Source organism: Phaenicophaeus curvirostris, chromosome Z (genome assembly GCF_032191515.1).
Source record: "Phaenicophaeus curvirostris isolate KB17595 chromosome Z, BPBGC_Pcur_1.0, whole genome shotgun sequence".
Classification (NCBI taxonomy): Eukaryota; Metazoa; Chordata; class Aves; order Cuculiformes; family Cuculidae; genus Phaenicophaeus; species Phaenicophaeus curvirostris.
Window position 1 is genome coordinate 24,110,552 of NC_091431.1, and position 18,045 is coordinate 24,128,596.

The following is an 18,045-nucleotide window of genomic DNA, read 5'->3' on the forward strand; positions in this document are numbered from 1 at the left end:
ACCACAAGGTGCTGAGTACACTCTCCTTCCCTATGCTATCTTTTTCACCCAGCTCTTCATGAACTTTATCTTGCCCCAGTATACCCTGTGGGAAGTAGCTGTGCATCTTCAAGCACCTGTCTTGGCACTGTGACAAAATTACGAACTCAAATGCCTTGTGTAATCCAAGGACAGATTAAGCACATACAGATAGGGAATGTCTGACTGCACTGATTATCTATGTGAATAACTCTACGTCCCTTTATTCCAGGCTATCTTGTATTTGGCTTAGGTGGCAAGGTTTTGGTAGCTGTGGACTATAGGGGTGGCTTCTGTGAGAAGAAGCCAGAAGCTTCCCCTATGTCCAATGCCAGCCAGCTCCAAAAAAGGACCTGCAGCTGGCCAAGTCTGAGCACATCAGTGACAGTGGTAGCACCTCTGTGATAACATATTTAAAATGGAGTAAAAACTGCTATGCAAAAGCAGCTGAGAGAAAAGTGAGACAAAAAAACTCTGCAGACACCAAGATCAGTGAAAAAGGAGGGCAAGGAGGTGCTCCAGGCACCAGAGGAGAGATTCCCTAAAGCCTGTGCTGAAGGCCATGGTGTAGCAGACTGTCGCCTTGCATACCATGGAGGTTAACAGTGGAGGAGATATCCACCTGCAGCCCATGGAGGACCCCTCATCAGAGCAGGTGGATGTGTTCCATGTGTTCCATGGACAGCCTGTGCTGGAGCAGGTTTCTGGAGCACCTGTGGCCCTGCAGAAAGATACCCACACTGGGGCAGGTCTTCTGGCAGGACCTTCTAGACTGACCAGGGACTCACACTAGAGCAGTCCGTTCCTGAATAGCTGCATCCCACGGAAAGGTCCCATGCTGGAGCAGTTTGTGAAGAACTGCAGCCCACGGGAAGGACTCATATTGTAGAAGTGTTTCCCTTGGGATGGACCCTATACTGGAGCAGGAGAACAGTGTGAAGAGGAAGGAGCACATGTAATGAACTGACCATAACCTTCACTCCCCATTTGTCTCTGCCACTGCTGGGGGAGGACGAAGAGAAGTCTGGAGTGAAGGTGAGCATGGGAGGAAGGGAGGGGTGGGGGGAAGATGGTTTAAGCCTTATTTATATTTCTTATCATCCCATGCTGATTTTGATTTGCAATGAATTAACTTCCCCAAGCTGTCTGTTATGCTTGTGACCATAATTATTGATCTCCCTGTCTTTATCTCAAACCATAAGCAGTTGCCTTACTTTCTATCCCCCATCCAGTTGAGGAGGAGCGTTAAAGCAGCTTGGTGGGCACCTCATGTCCAGCTAAAGTCAAGCCATCACAGCATGATAACCTTCTTTCTCCACAGGATTTCACTTTAGCTTCCACAGTTGCTAATTTGTTGTGTTCTGTGCAAAGGAACTGCACTCAGAAATTTTCTTCATGTCTCCTAATTCAGTAACAGGCTACAGAAGTAACCAGCTCACTTTTCTTTCTAATGGATTCTTAGTGTTCCCTTCGCTGCAGTTGCCAATTCTCAACTTCTGATATTTTTTGCTTTGAATTAAGTACAGTATCTCATTTCCTGGTAGTCTTGCCCAGCTAGCTGTCACCTGCTCTCACTCTCTTCCAATCAGGAGTTCCCACAATCCCATCACACTCTTACCTTTCTCAAGAAAACAAGACCCAGCTCTCCCAAACACTCCTATTACCATAGCTCCTTGTGCTCCAACTGATACTCACGGTAACATCTGAAAGCAAAAGCAGCAACACAGATGCATGTCAGCCAGTACCTGTGACATATCGACACAGCTCATTAGTCTTCAGTTGTTCATCTAGCAGCTTAACATCAAAAACACCCATTTGAGTTCAAGCTCTATATTAGACACACAAAAACTCTGAAAAAGTGGGCAAGTTACTGCAATTACACCCAGTCTATAAAGTCACTTTGAGTGACTAACGCCTCTGATGGGGACTTCTATTACCAATATCTTTGTACGACTGAACACATTACCACTTTTGCTTTTAATGAAGGCATATCTCTATCCAATTCAAAAGAGTGGCTCTCAGATTTACGCATAATGTATATACACAGATTTTAAAAAAAACATATATAATCTGGTTTACTTTTAGGCAAAGACAAGATCTCATTAAGTAGAGTGTAGAACTGGAAGAGAAGTGTCTAAGTAGCCGGATCAGCCAACCTCAGTAGCAATTCATTAGCTGGTACTTCTATATTGTAGACAGTCTCACAAAAGAACCTTGGAAAGTTTACAATGCATTCAACATATATAAATCTAAGATGCAGTGAAGTCAGTTTTCTCCTCAGCAGTACCTCTTTTTGTACCTTAAATAATACACTGAGGTAATTATAAGTCAAGGAACGTGACCAGTGCTAAACTGTAGATCTCTCTAAGAGATACAGAGGTGGCTGTTTCAGCAACTGAGGTATATATAAGTTTGTGTGCTTCCCAGTCACCATTCTGACATACATGTGGTGTTTGTCTCTAGCAAATGAGCAACTGAAATTATGCAAAGCAAAAGAGTTAGAACCAAAGTCACTGAGTTTACTACCGGTTGTGTATGTTTCAAAAGTTCAATATTTCTTTGAGAGCATTAGTATGCTAATAATAGTAATAACAGCAAGTGGGAAAATAGAGAATATTCAACAGGAATGTAAATGTATACTTAAAAGGTGCCATTCAGCTCAACGAAGTACTCCTATCACACTTTGAAATTTGCTCAGTCAGCAATAGCCTTTAAAAGGAAAAGCTTAACTGGGTTGGGAGGTAGCAAAAGCAGGGTAAAAGCCTGAAAAGCAAAGTGATCAGTACGGGAAGCTCTAGCATGACTTGTCAAATGAGCTGGGAGAAGCACAAAATTTTTGAGCACATGAATCAAGAAAAAAGACCAGCTGGACAAAAAGGTTGAGTGCTCCAAAAAGGTAAGACACGGGCCCCCAAGACAGCTGGAAAGCTCTTTTCAATACCAAACATAACTGTTAGGAATTCTGAACTTCAGACAGCTGTGACTTGGTGCTCTACATAAAGATCAAGGAGGAGTATTGGTAAGCAGCGGTTCTCCAGGAGCACTGTATCTATAACCAAAGAACAATGGGGTTTATCAAGCCAAAATATTCGTATCAATTACTTACCCTGTTTCTCAGAACAGGACAAACAGAATAAGCAATTCAAAGTCATTTTCATGTCTGAGAAGATCATCTTCACTACTTTAGATATACTGATTAAGTTAGCGTAGCGTAAGCTTCCAGCACAGACAAACCCTAAGTAATATCTACAAAGATGCTGGATAATATCAAAGCATGTCAGCACACATATTAAAACGGACTTAAGTATTTTCACCTATTGCTGTGTACAGATATCATAAAATCTTTAGTGGTGTGGTTATTCTAGGCCCTCTATCTACACAATAAACTTTAGCCAGCATTCTTTCTACAAATTGTGTAAGTTCAAGATCTTCAGAAAATCAAAATTAAAAGTAGTCCCATAGGCAATAATTTTGGTATCTCTTTGCTGGACAGCCTGCCTTAATTTGAAAAAAACATAGAGATATAAAAAGCCTCCAAAGCTAAACCTGGTGCCCTGAAAACAAAGCTCTACTACAGCTTTGTACAGAATGATTTGCTATGTCTTGGCTCCTAATGCAGACTATTAAATTCTTCGGTATTCCTTTTTTTGTCACTCTTGAAGTTGAGGGGGGGAAAAATAGGAAAAGGGTAAAACAGCAGAAAGGGAAGAAACACAAAGGTAAGGAAGAACTAAGCTACTACAAGTGTTTTTGTCTCTTTGGGACATTAGTCCTAAATAGAAAATGCAGCATCCCCCCAAAAACCCCAAACTGATAGGAAAAACAATTGACCTAACACAGAAACACAATATTAAATAATAATAAATTAAATAAATAGCACAATTCTTTGCTTCAAAATGCTTTAAAGTCACTTGTGCCCCACTTAACTAGAGTCAAGAATTCCAGAAAATTTTGGTACCTGGCCTTACTAACTGCTTTGCTGCATAGCCTCCACGCAGTTGCTTAACCAGAGATACAGATAAAAACAAGTCCATAACAATATGGGCGACTTGTTTACTTTGAGAATTCTCTTTTATGACACAGATGTTTTACAAGTGATCCTCAAATCAGTAGAGAATGAGCAGCAGAACTGATAAAACCAGTTTTCATGGATTGGTATTCTGTAATTTTATGTTCTTTCCCCGAGATCATCCCCCAAATCATTACAACTCCCACTCCCTGCAATTCCTTTGGTTTCTTGTCCTTGATACCCTCCATTCCCTTCCTGTGCCTCAGTAAGAGAGACCACATACTGCAGACATTTGGAAGCAAATCACTGGCTAACTGCCGAGGCTACTTATTACATAGAACATTAAGCTAAACAGCATCAGCTCTATTCAGAGTTTTCAGGGGGCAGGCTAATTTATCTGCTACTTCACTGTGGATTTCTTATAATTCATTTTAAGAATGAAAAACCCTCCCTCAACTCAGGAGCTATTTACACAGAAACAGGACTAGCAAGACAGCTTTACAGAGAATGCCAACTTCACATTTACACGGGAAGGTGACCTGAAGGGGTCATTCACAACAGTTTTCTGCTCCTTGCCTACTTTCGTCTATGCTCATATTTTATGTTACTGATTGAATTATTGTTTGTACCATTTTTCCTTAAAAATGCTACAGAAGATTTATGCTCTAGTAGACTTATCACACCATAAGTGTTGGTTAGTTAAAGAGTAACAGAAAAAGCTGAAAATACATCAGTGTATATCTTATTGCTTTCTTTATTTGTACATATTTTACTCATATACTTTAAAAGCTTGAGAAAAGTGCTCCCATTACTGAAAAACATATCTGTTAATTCATTTATCTGGCACCTTCTGAGAAAGTATATCGAGCATGACAGCAAAGACAAGACTCAACACCTCCATCACCTCTAAAGACTGAAAAAAGTCAAGTGAATACTTTTGTCTGTCAGAAGAAAACAAACTGCTTGTACATAAACCAGTAAGCAAATAAGTTAGGAAGAAGGGCTGAAGAGGGGCAGAAATTTAGTTCTGCTTTCAGCTCTTCTTCAAACAGCTATTGATGCTTTATCCAAAAGCACTTATATACAAAATACCATGGCAAAATGTATTTTGGTAAAAAAAACAACCTTCACAAGGCATAGGTGACACTGGTATGCCTATGTAAACTGAGTTTTCACCATGACTTATGACCACCTTCAATTAAACCAGTCCCAAATTACTGTTACTTCTCTATTTACAGTGCCTGAAGCAGGCATCCCCACACCAAGGATAACACATCCACTACAATGTCATCCAGAGTTAACCAGGTTGAGAGGTACTTCTTGAGGTCACTTAACCCAATCCCCCACCTCAGACCAGGTCAATTTAAAGCAGGCTGTCTAGTGCCTTGTCTGGCTAAATTCTGAATATCTCAGAAGTTGTAAATTCCATGCCTCCAGTTTCTGTGCTTGATCACCTTCATTGTGAAAAAATTTCTTCCTAATTTCTTGCATGCGTTGCAGCCTAAATCCTCTTCCCAGATTCCTGCCTTACCAGTGTGCAAGGAGTTTAGCTCTAGCTTTTCTGCATCCTCCCATGAGAGCAGTGTAAACAGCACTGAGACCTTTCCTGAGCCAGATCTTCACCAGGCTGTGCAATCCTAGTTCCATTCACATGTGCTTCCAGGTCACATGTTCCTGCCCCTACATGGTCTTGCTGTCCTCAAGGGAGCTCACTCCACTAAGCCAATATCCCCTCTTCCAGCAGAACTGCTACCCACCCAAAACTTTGCAATTGCCTATGTCGAATGCCACGAGGTTCCCAGTTCTCCAGCCTGTCAGGGTCCCTCTGAATATCACACCTGCCTCCCAGCATACTGACTGGTCCCCACAGCACAGAATAATTTGTGAAACAGCTGGAGGACCCACCAGAGAGATAGGCTGTTCAACAAGAAGAGGGTCTGTTTTCAAGTTTGTATGGTGGCACCATCCTAGTCACTGTTGTCATACCATTTTTACCAAATTTACCACATTTACCACTCTCATAACTCTTCCCTAATCCCTTATGTTCACTATGCCCGTTTTTAAAAAAGGAGCCAAAATGCAACAAATCCTTCATTATTTTTTGTCAGTGTCTAAATTCTTTATTATTAGTACTTTTTGTACCTGACTGCAAAAAAAGTAGGATCAGTAACATTCATGTTCCATCCCATTCTTACTTCCTTGTGTCCCTCCCACCCCCACAGAAAAACAAACAAATAAATAAATAAATACCCATTTCCATTTTTCCACACTGGGAGCTAACCAGTATATTATGAATTTACAGACTGGCTAACTGAATTGGCAATCATTAATGAAATTTCTGTATGAAGCGTGCTGTATCTTGGTTCCCTGCCCTTGCTGCAGTCCTTTAATATCTGTAGGCTTTCTTACTCCCCTGGCAAAAGCCATCCTTTCCTCCTTTTCTTTTCGGACCTATTTGCACTAATAGCTCTGCAAACTAGCTTTTCAAATTATGCTATTCAAGAACATATCGAAAAGCTTCTCCTGAAAACTCCAGTGCAGGTTTCAGAATGTAACTGACTGAACCACCAAACTCCAGGTCATTCCAGACAACCAAATTTTCCTACCCTTAGACTAATTTAGAATTAGGAAGATCAAAATAAATGTTTAATATTTCATTAATCCAAAATTGTAGCAGATTATTGGTTTAAACAAGGGTTTATAGAGACACGTATGGCTTACCATCATGGATGACCAACCAAAACATTATGCCATCAACAAGTGAGAGACTCTATGGGCACAAGAGACTGACAACATTTTAAAAATAAAATTAATTTTATCTACTTATTAAGTATATCTTGACTTCCACTTGAAATATGCCTCTGTAATGTGTACCAGTTTGCTCCTTTACTTGTTTGCTCTTTTATTTCTTTACAAGTCACAGATTACTTAAATTTTAACACACTTCTCATACCAGTAAAGGCCTTTACTCCTTAGCCTCCAAGAATCAAAATGAATTTCTGAAACTGTTCAGAAGTCCATACTGTATCCAACCTCTGAAATTACCTCCAAAACCAATTCTCAGATCACATCATAAACACTTTATGTAATCCTGCTCAAAACCACACACAAACTACAAGGACCATAGATGCCAAGGTTTCTGAGCCAAAGGGCTCAATAACCTACTACTAAATCTGCACAAAAATTCTTTCCAAAAGCTGCTGCTTATTGCTGCTTGGCTTGCTGTCATACCAACTTACAAACGAGAAAAAAGTGATGCCATGCAAAAGATCTATACAGAAAGCCTGCACATATGAAAAATAGGCATATAAATTCATTTCCAAGGGGAATAAAAGTAACTTTAAAATGTCATCCTGTAGGCGAGGAAAAAGAATCCCCACAATTCAGATCCTGCAGACATTTGCACATTCTCTTAGTGACAGCAAAAGCACCTACGTGTCTAAACCCCGTATCTTCACAGAGCAAGAACCCAAGCAGATAGTCATTGTATATCTCTGATGTTTTCACTTTAGAACCTGAACACATGCCAGCGCAAAGCCGCAAAAGATAAAGAGGGGATAACTTTTCAGCTGTGCTGAAAAAACATGCAACAAATGTTTTCAAACTGTACGTTGCAGCTTCTTGGTGCAGGTTCACTCATATACCACTTATGCTGTTCCATGTACCCTCCAACAGACACAACTGTTCTACACACAGTTAACATTACTAGCCTTACTCTGTTACTTAATAGTTACTCCACAGGCTCCCATACAAATAGAAGTCATGCAAACAAATACTGTGTATGGCTTTTAGCAATTTATAAACTATTTAAAGGTAGTCTTCCTAACTGGCATTTTTCCAGGTGTGCAGATTATGTATGATGTTAATAACATCCACTGAATTCATATTTTACTCCTCAATAAACAGTCTGGCAGAAAATACATAATATAAGCAACAAGCTTCCTCCTGCCCCTCTTCCAAAAAAATGTGCCCTGGAGCACAAATCAGTAGCATTAAAGGGAAAAGGTGCAATTCCCTTATTCATAAGGGATACTGAAAATAATCATAAACACCCTTTAACAGTCTAATGACATTCTTTTTTGATGCTGGCTGCATGCCTAGTTGCGTACGTTATACAAAAGAACAAAAATTCAATGAAATATTTAAGTAAGCTTACCTGACATTTTGGGCTTATATTTTGGTTGGTGGTATTTGGGTTTTGGTTTGGCGGTTTTTGGGTTTTGGTTTGGCTTGGTTTTTTCCCAATTGAAGTGATGGGGTATGCCTCCTTTTAAGATTCACATGCAGAACAGTTTGCGTTGGAAGAGACCTTAAAGATTATCTAGTTCCAACACCCCTGCCATAGGCAGGGATACCTCCCACTGGATCATGTTGCTCAAAACCTCATCCAGCCAGGTCGTGAACATCTCCAGGGATGCAACATCCATGACTTTTCTGAGAAACCTGTCCCAGTGCCTCGTCAATCTCACAGGAAAAGATTTCTTCCTAATCCAAAGGTCCACTTTCAGCTTAAAACCACTACCCCTCACCCTATCACTGCACTCCCTGATAAAGAGCTCCTCACTAACTTTCCTATAGGTGCCCTCTTAGACCCTCCTCTGGACTCACTCTAACAGATCCATGTCCTTCCCATGCTGAGGACTCCAGAACTGAACACAGTACTTCAGGTGAGGTATCACAAGACCAGCGTGGCAGAACCACCTCCATCGACCTGCTGGTTTAGCAACAACAGATGCAGGCCAGGATACAGTTGGCTTTCTGGGCTGCCAAGTGCACACTGCCGGCTCACATTGAGCTTCCCATCCACCAGCACCCTGGGGTCTTTCTTTTCAGGGCTGCTCTCAATCCACCGTCTGCCCAGACTGTAATTGTGCTTGGGACTGCCCCAACACAGGCACAGGACCTTGCACTTGGCCTTGTAGAACTTCCATGAGGTTAACACAGGCCACCTCTCAAGCCTGTCAAGGTCCCTCTGGATGGCATCCCTCCAGTTTGTAAAACATGTCACACAGTTTGGTGTCATCAACAGACTTGCTGTGGGTTCCCTCAAACCCACTATGATTCTTTGCAACAAAAATGTTAAACAGTCCCAATACCAAACCCTAAGGAATGCCACTCGTCACTGGCCTCCACTTGGATATTAAGCCATTGACCACAACTATTTAGGTGCTATCATCCAGCCAGTTCCTTATCCACCAAGTAGTCCATCTGTCAAATCCGTATCTCTCCAATTTACTGACCAGAATGTCATGTGGGACAGAGCTGAATGCTCTGCACGGGTCCAGGCAGATGATGATGTTTACTCTTCCCTAATCCACCAATGCTGTAGCCCCATTGGAGAAGGCCACAAAATTTGTCAGGCACACTTTACCCTTAGTGAAACCATGCTGGTTGTCATGAATCACCTCCTTATTTTCCATATGCATCACAGTTTCCAGGAGAATTTGCTCCATGATCTTGCCAGGCACTTATTACCTTTTTTTGAAAATAGGAGTTGTTTTCCAGTCAACAAGGACTTCACTGGACAGCTTTTCAGATATGATGAATAAAGGCTTAGCAACTTCATCTGCCAGTTCCCTCGGGACCTGCAGATGCATCTTATCAGCTTGCATGGACTCGTGCACCTTCAGGTTCCTTAGGTGGTCTCACATCTGATCCTTTCTTAGAGTGAGCAGTTCTTCCACCTCCCAGTCCTCATCTTTTCCTTCTGTAACTTGAGCGGTGTGACCTAAGCCCTTACCAGTGAAGACTGAAGCAAAAAAGTCATTAAGGACGTCAGCCTTCTCCACATCCTGAGCAGATAGGTCTCCTATTTCTTTCTGTAAAGGGCCTATATTCTTTTTATGACTGATATACCTAAAGAAATTTTTCTTGTTGTCTTTGACTTCCTTGGCCAGATTTAATTCTGTTTGGGCTTTAGCTTTCCTAATCTGATCCCTGGCTGCTTGGCCAGCTTCTCTGTATTCCTCCCAGGCTACCTACCCTTACTTCCACTTGATGTAGGCTTCCTTTTTGAGTTTAACTTTGTCCAGGAGTTCATTGTCCATCCTTGCACATCTCCTGGTGGTTTTGGATGACTTCCTCTTTGTTGGGATGCACCACTCCTGAACTTGGAGAAAGTGATCCTTGAACATCAGCCAGCTTTCTTGTGAACCCCTGCCTTCCAGGGCTTTATTGATGGTACCCTACTGAGCAGATCCCTGAAGAGGCCAAAGTCTGCTCTCCTGAAGGCCAAGGAAGTGAGCTTGCTGTGTGCCTATAAGGCTACCATGTCCCACTTGTGACTGCCCAAAAAACTGGTGATCAAGTCCAAATGCTTAGAGTTGTGAGCTCTGAAATAATACCATGTTTCATTGAAGGCCCATGTCCACGAAACTATATAAGCTGCTGGACAATGCATCAAGCAACATAAACTACCTGTGTGGATGCTGAACCCCAGTGACTACAAGAGAAAGTGGAGAAATGTCTTGACACATTTTACCACCAACAGACTGATCACAGATGTTACTTTTTCATATGTCACAGCTGCAAAGGGCTTGCATAAGAAGAAAGATGCAGAGGCTTGACCTAAACACAAAGCCAGTAAGAATGATAACAACAACCTAGGAGCTTAGAGCTGAGATGCCAGGTTCTCCACTGAGAAAGATTTAGGGAAGACTGTTTTAAGAAGGAACATGTGTGTGCATTTGAAAAACTCAGGGGGAAAAAAAAAAAAAGTGGTACTTTGTGCTTGCTTAAAATACTTCTGAAAATACCTACGACTTACTATCTAAAAAACGACTTTTGGCATCTTTCCCTAAATAAAGTGAAGCAGGCTTTTTTTGCTTTACATTGCACATCAAGTACCTTCCAGGAAGAACCTTTACTTTAAGCCACTGAAGGACAAAACCAAAAGCAATTCTCCTCTCAAGAATGGAGAATCTTTTCCTCACTCAGGAAATTCTAACAACCAAGAATTTACTGTTCTTCACATACACAAAGAAGAAAAAACTAGTTTAGAACAAATGCAGAAGAATACATCCAGGTGTTGGAAAAAACCCTCAGCATCAAAAAAAACCATAACCAACCCGTAACAAAACAAATAAAACTCAGAAAAACAAAGGTGGGAGAAGACAGCATGATCATATTAAAATATTTGTGCAAAAGGAGCTCCCACTTCATAAGATGCTCTCTGACATTTTTGTATTCAACCTTCTTGTCATCCCACTCACATCTTGCACCACATCAACAGGGACAACTCTTACAATTAGATGCCATCTCCATACGAACTTCTGGCATGAAGCAGATGCCATATGAGAGACCACTTAAGATATCTGAGGTGCAGGGACCAAGAACAAAAGCTGAAAACACTATTGATTGAAAAAGACTTGGAGCCAGTCTTTCTCGGGGGTGGGTGGGGAGGAGGAATAACATAATTGTGTTTATTAATAACCTTCAAAGAAATGTCTCATTTTAGCCTCTTTGTGACAAGGCAAACATACTTCCCAAACTATGTGGAGATGAGTGTTGGCTTTTCACTCTTTAAACCCACCTGAAAGCATAGGTGAAGCAGTGAGAATACGAAGCAATGAGAGTACAAAATCTGCCTTGCTGCCTAACTTTTTTCTGTAGTAATTTAATCCTGGAAAGAAATAGCTCAAGGCTCAGCTAGCATGTGAAATGTGTCTGGGATACCAACTTCATGTGGAGACAAAAATGTAAGCATTGCAGCATTGTGATTAAATACTGAAAAATCATGCAAATGTAAGAGGGAACTGTTAGAATATGAACGAAGGTAACGTATGTGTGTTGTCTACCTGTAATTTTTCATGACATTCCTTTTCTTTGAATGGCATATGGAATCATCTATTATCTGTTACCAGTTACTTTAAATATGATGAGACCATCAGTGTCAAAACCAGACAAACTCTAACCAAGACCTGTACCACACATCAGACCTAAAGTGTTTTCCAGCTGCAAAATGCATGCAGTTTTCACTAGTGACTGTGGAGTGAATCAACACACATTCACACCTAACACTTCCCTTCTTAGTGAAAATTATTCTCTCCACCATGTCCCTGGCAATTAACAACTTTTAGCCAAGGCAGTAGCTAACAAGCAAGTTTACAAACCAAACCATTTGCCAGCCACCTTGCAGCTCTGTGTTATGTTTTTCTCTGTAGCTGCCCAAACTCACATTCCTTCGGACAGCTAACAGTTCATTTCCAGTAGGATCATCCAGTTCAAATCAGCAGATAGAGACAATAATCATTACCTTGATGGATTAGACCATAAGGATGGTCTAGATTACTTCATAAGCAGATGTTGCAAATCAGAGCATGTATTTCAAAATCAAATGCTTATATTTGGTCTTTTTCTTATTATTACACTGAATTTTGTACTGTCGAGACAATTTGGAACTTTTCATACCTGTGCTCCTGCATATTTTACATTTGAAATACATTGGTATAAGCAAGGATGAAGTTCTTAGTACTGCAAGTACTACAGTTAAAAGATTTGCATATTAATTTTATCAACTTTCCTTAAACTAAATTTATCTCAGTGTTGCACTATCTTTAAATACTTAAGCCAGGGGTTGGAAATACCAGCATCCTCTAGCAGTCACATGAGGTGGTTGGTGTTGGCATCTAGAAAGCACACCTCTTCATAGAGTACATTTATGGCATAGAACAATTTGGGCCTTAAATTATCATTCTAGTTCATATAAGCACTACATATTAATTTACCAAAGAAAGTAAAAGTGAAATAAAAAAAACAAAGTGATAGAGCAGTCGCAGAGAATGATTTTAAATGAATGTACATTATTGGAAAATAATTGTTAAGGAAGTACACTTGCATTTATTTCCCAAATCAGTTGTACATTTATTGGATTAATTTCTGTTATAACTAACTCCTCGAAATAAGCATTCAATGTATGTTTGCTAATATTAATTCCATGATTACTGGAATCTGTTAAGAGTAAACACTTTCTGTAAAACGCAAAGCCTTCTATCTTCCTTTATAATTAAAAACTAGCAAAACCCACACACCATTATAATAAATAACTCTGAGATGCTGAAGTTAATTACAATCTACTGTCCAAGACGGATTACTTCTACCCAACAAACACGCACAACATGCACGGTAACGAGTTTACAGTATTGCGGTATTTCTTACCAAGATGCACCACTAAGCCACTTCTTTGCTTACAAACATCGCACTTTAACCAAATTTAAACGAAGGTGCTGCAATGTTAGTTTCTGGTTTGGGATATTTTTGTTTATTTGTTTGATTATAGTCTATCAAAATCAATCAAAATCCTTGAAAACCATTCACATACAGAATGTGTTTCACTTGCTCTTACTAAGAAGGCATCTTTCCATATTGCTTTATTTTACATGGTTATAAAGCTGTGAAGGCATCACCATGACACAAATCAGAAAACTTTTGTCTATCTCCAGGCATGACAGAATTAAGTATGACACTCACTGTAAAGAAACAGTAACTGCTTTCCAGCCTGAGAACAATACCACACATACCTTTCATAGGTGGTTTAACTATACACAACTTCTATGGGGACAAAAGCTTACATGTGGTGATACAAACATACAAGAAGTTCTAGTACTTCTATAAAAACTTCTTAGTACATACAGCATTAGGCAGAAACACTGTGAATTTGAACAGGTTTCTACTGCACTTAATTGACATACTAGTACTGTCTTTACAAGTTAGTCCATCCCTTCACATTCCACAGTTAGGCATGTATTTGAAAACTGGCACTGATCCTTTAATCAGCAGTTTTAGTGTCTCCGCACTGAAAGACTCAGCAGATGCCTAGTTATCTGCTTAGACAACTTAGTCTCATATGTGCATCTTAAACCATAATTTTAAAGTTATTTTCACTAAACGCTTTGCAATATAAGGAGGGCAAACGATATTAACGATATTAATTAAAATTAGTACAGTTTACCAGACAACATCTGAAAGGTGATATGCAGAACAAAGATGTTTAAAAGAAGAGCCATTTTCACTAGCTATGGCCACCATAACAGTATGTTAAACACGCCACAATTTTCAGAAGTCATCTTTCCTTTCCAAATGCTGCAAAACCTGCAAGTGTTTAATACAGACCTTACAATAAAATATGAAGCTGAAAAGGTCTAATAATCTCTACTATGGACACACTTTTCTCTTCCTAGTTGACAACTTTGCCTCCAGATGAGCTTCTCTTTTTCACTCAGATGTATGCACGCCAGCAGAGGCAAAGTATTTTATGGAAGGGGAAGTGCCTGTTAAAATCAGGATCAATCTCCCAAATGAAACAAAGAATCAGCTCTTCGCTGCAGCATTTTCTAGTCTTTCACTAATCTGACAGCTGCGAATAGACACTTCAGTTGATAGAATTCTGTTGATAATATTGGAGAGAAAAATACAAAAGAGACAACAACAACAAAAAAGATACAACCATCACTGAACACTTTGATGCTGGGAGGAAAGCAGTAAACACCCTCTCAACCTTGCTTGTAATTACTACAATAAAAACTACAGTAATTTCACTAACCCCTAATGTTTGAAGACCAGATCACAAAAGTTTTTCATCAAAACTTAATACATAAGGCCCAAGAATAGGAGACTGCTGCTTTCAAGAGCATGACTAAAGGATGCTTTGCAAAACAAGGCAAGTTTGGCCCTGATGCAAGAGTTTGATGCATCATTTTTCCTCTGGTGGCAAATATTTGAATGAAACAGGTAGACTTTCACTAAGTCAGAATAACAGTCTTTCCTTATGAAGAAAAAAGAAATACATTTCTTATATCCAATATAGAACTCTCTTGGATCTGTATTTAAATTATGGCATGCTATCTCAAAACTAGAAGATGAATCAGAGATTATGCTACATGAAAACATTTTATCTATTTTTGAGATTGTGAATACTCGAATATTCACCTGCTGCTGTGGCTTAAATATACTGTAAAAGTTAATCACTTAATTTGGGCATCTGCAAGAGTTCTTTTGAGCAAACTGTTTCTGACTATTCCAGTTCCCACTCAGCACAGGATCTGTGCTAGTGAATAACAAAACTTCAGGACAAACCCCTAAGGCCCCTTCCCTTTCTGGAAAAGAAAAACATCAGCATTCCCTAATCCAATAGTAAGTTCTTTGTACACTAGGCCTATGATGAATTCATTATACGATAAGGGTTATAAGTCGAAGGTCTTACAACTTCTCGGAAATCTAAAAGCTTTTGTCTCCTATTAGTAGCATATGAGTGTGGAGAAATTTTACAGAGAAGAAGGCCTGGGTGCTATGGGACTGATTGATACTGAGCAATTCTAACAAGGCCTTGAAGCAGAGAACTGAAAGAGAAACAAAGGCCAGTTCGGTGAGGAGAAAAGACAACCTTCTGATAAGCAAAGGCCAGCTGAAAGGAATACAAGAGCTAGTTGGTGGGAACGAGTAACAACTGAAAGAAAAACAAAGGAAGAGAACTAACAACATAGTTAATTTTAGTGTAACTTGTTTTTTTAGCATGCGTGGTAGTTTAGCCAATAATAATAATAGCTTTATGGACAGCTACCTTTAGCAAATAATACACTGTAGATACCCTCGTGAGCACCCACTTATGTAACTAAAAAGGGTATATAAAGAAACAGCTAACTCAATAAAATGTCTTCGATCCATCAGATTGAAGTCCATGTGATCAATCCCCTCATACTAGGTCAATTTGTCTATCAGATTATTAACAGCAAGGAATCGTTAGGGGAAGCATTGAGATCAGGTTTTAAGAGAACATTATCAGGATGTCCAAGCAATTTTAAAACAAAAAGTGGAAATAACAGTTTCATTGGGTAAAACCTCCATTCCCAGACCACCTATACTGGAAGGACAACTTTTGTCCTATATAGTTTATTTGGAAGACCATAACAGCTAAACAGGAGACACTGACCTTCCCCATGTGTTGTGTAGTCTCAGCACACAGGAAAAACTATTTCTGAGCCATGTAATACAATTCAAAGGTAAAAAAATCAAGTTCTTCCTCAACTTTCTGCACAGTAATCCTTGAATGTGCTCTTAGCCATGAATTCTGACAGCACATTATCTATAAAACCTACTTAATTTCGGAACAATATTTCCACCAGTATGAACAACTGTACTGCAGAGTCCTGTAAATCATGCAAATTGAGCACCACTAAAAATACATTTTGAGAAACGACTGATTACACATGTCATTTCTTCACACTCCTGGCCATAAGAATGATTTTTGTTTGTTTGTTTGTTTTCTGCCTTTCTCCCATACCACTTCCTGAATATTGATGTCATAGCCCCCATTCTTCGTGCCATTCACAAACATCACACACACAAGTTTCATTCTCGTTGCCATTCACAGCTTCGGAAAACGTCTAAGGCCCCAGTCCTGAAACCACAGAGTCACTCGTTTAAATCCAAGCATGTGAGAAACTCCGCTTCAGCCCTGGAAGCAGCTCTGCTGTCTGACAACATCAATCCCGGCGCTGGGACCGTAGTCCCGAAAACATCGTAGCCCCAGGACGGGAGAACAACACGCCCAACACCAGTCCCGAAGGGAGAACTCGCTGCTGGCTCTTCCCAACGGGAAACTCAAGAACGCGCTTCAGGGGCGGCTGTTTTGGCCCCCGAAGGTGCGGGGCCGGGGGTGCCAGCGGGAGCAGCCGAGGGGGCAGCGGGCGGGGCGGTTCTCGGAGGCTCGGCGAGGGGTTGGCCGGGGTCCCCGCGGGGGGAAGGGGGGACACACACAGCAGGGTCTCACGGGGGCAGCCGGAGGTCCCGCGGGGGACGGGCCTCGGGAGGCTCGGCGAGGGGCGGCCGGGGTTCCCGCGGGGGCGCACCCCGACTCTCGGAGCCACCGCGATCCGCGCCCGGTTCGCGGCCGCGGGCAGCGCCGGCAGCGCCGAGCCCGGTTTGGGCCGCAGGCCGGGGCGGCGGAGCCCCGAGCAGGCCCGCGGGCGCGGAGGCGGCGCAGGCCGGGCGAGCACCGGCAGCGCGGGGCGGGGCAGCGCCCGCCGACAACCGGAGGCGACGCCGCTCGCCCCGCGGCGGCCGGAGGGTCCCGCTCCCCGCTCGGGGCGACTCTCGGCCGCCCCCGGCGCCGCCAGGCGGGGCGGGACGGGGCCGCCCCGGAGCCGCCGCCCCCCTCCCGCGGGGCCCCTTCTTCCCCCGCTCACCTGGCAGCGGGGCGGCGGGGCTGCCCCGGCCCTGGCTGCGCGGCTCCGACAGGCTCGGGCCGCGGGGCGGCGGCAGGCGAGCGGCCCCGCCGCTCATGGCGAGTCCCGGGAAGCCGGAGCGAACGCGGGGAGGCGGCGAACTCGGCGGCGGGGGAGGAGGCGGTGGCGGAGGAGGAGGAGGAGGAGGAGGAGGGCAGGAAGGGGGCGGCGGGAGGAGCGTGGCGGCAGCCCGGTCCCCGCGGCGGGCGGCGCTCGGCATCGCTCCCCGCGCCCGGCGGACGGGGCCGGGCCGCCCTGCCCGCCTCCCGCCGCTCGGCCCGGCCTCCCCCGAGCCCCCGGGCGCCCTTTGTCGCGGCGGCGGAGCGGGGGCAGCGACCGGCTTCGCGCTCCGGACCCGGAGGGACCCGGGGGCGGCTCGTCCCGCGCCGCCGGGACGGGGGTAACTGCGGTGCAAAAGGAAAACCGGAGGGGCCGCCGCGCTCCTGGGTTTGTCGCGGGAAGGACGGTTTATCGCTTTGTTGTCAGACAAGGAAATTGGAGAGGGGCAGATACAGGCTAGGCGTGAGGCGGAAATTCTTCACGCTGAGGGCAGCTGTGGCTGCCCCGTCCCCGGGGGTGTTCGGGAAGGGGCCTTGGGCAGCCTGGTCGAGTGGGAGGTGTCCCTGCCCGCGGCAGGGGGTGTAGAGCGGGATCGTCTTTAAAGTCCCTTCCAACCCAAACTGTTCGGTGATTCTAAGTGTTCAAACTAATCCGTTTGTGGGAGAAAGCGTAAGGAATGAAATCAAGGGTTTCTCTTAAAGTAAAGATGTCTCTGCGTGCCTGCGTTTCTGTGTTCAG

At 42.8% G+C, this 18,045-nt stretch overlaps 1 protein-coding gene across 3 annotated transcripts in view; it reads right to left on the reverse strand.

Moving 5' to 3' along the window:
• The window catches only part of RNF38 (ring finger protein 38), a 110,175-nt gene extending 92,902 nt beyond the window's left edge, over positions 1–17,273 (reverse strand). The window contains exons 1-2 of one of the 3 annotated variants that reach the window (XM_069879983.1): positions 17,209–17,273; positions 1,637–1,721 (exon numbers count right to left, since the gene is read on the reverse strand). In XM_069879983.1, the coding sequence (XP_069736084.1) occupies positions 1,637–1,685 (49 nt within the window). In that variant the 5' untranslated portion in view covers positions 1,686–1,721; positions 17,209–17,273. The remainder of the gene's footprint in view (positions 1–1,636; positions 1,722–17,208) is intronic. The other 2 variants (XM_069879986.1, XM_069879985.1) reach the window with 2 other exon arrangements.
• Positions 17,274–18,045: the final 772 nt, after the last annotated feature.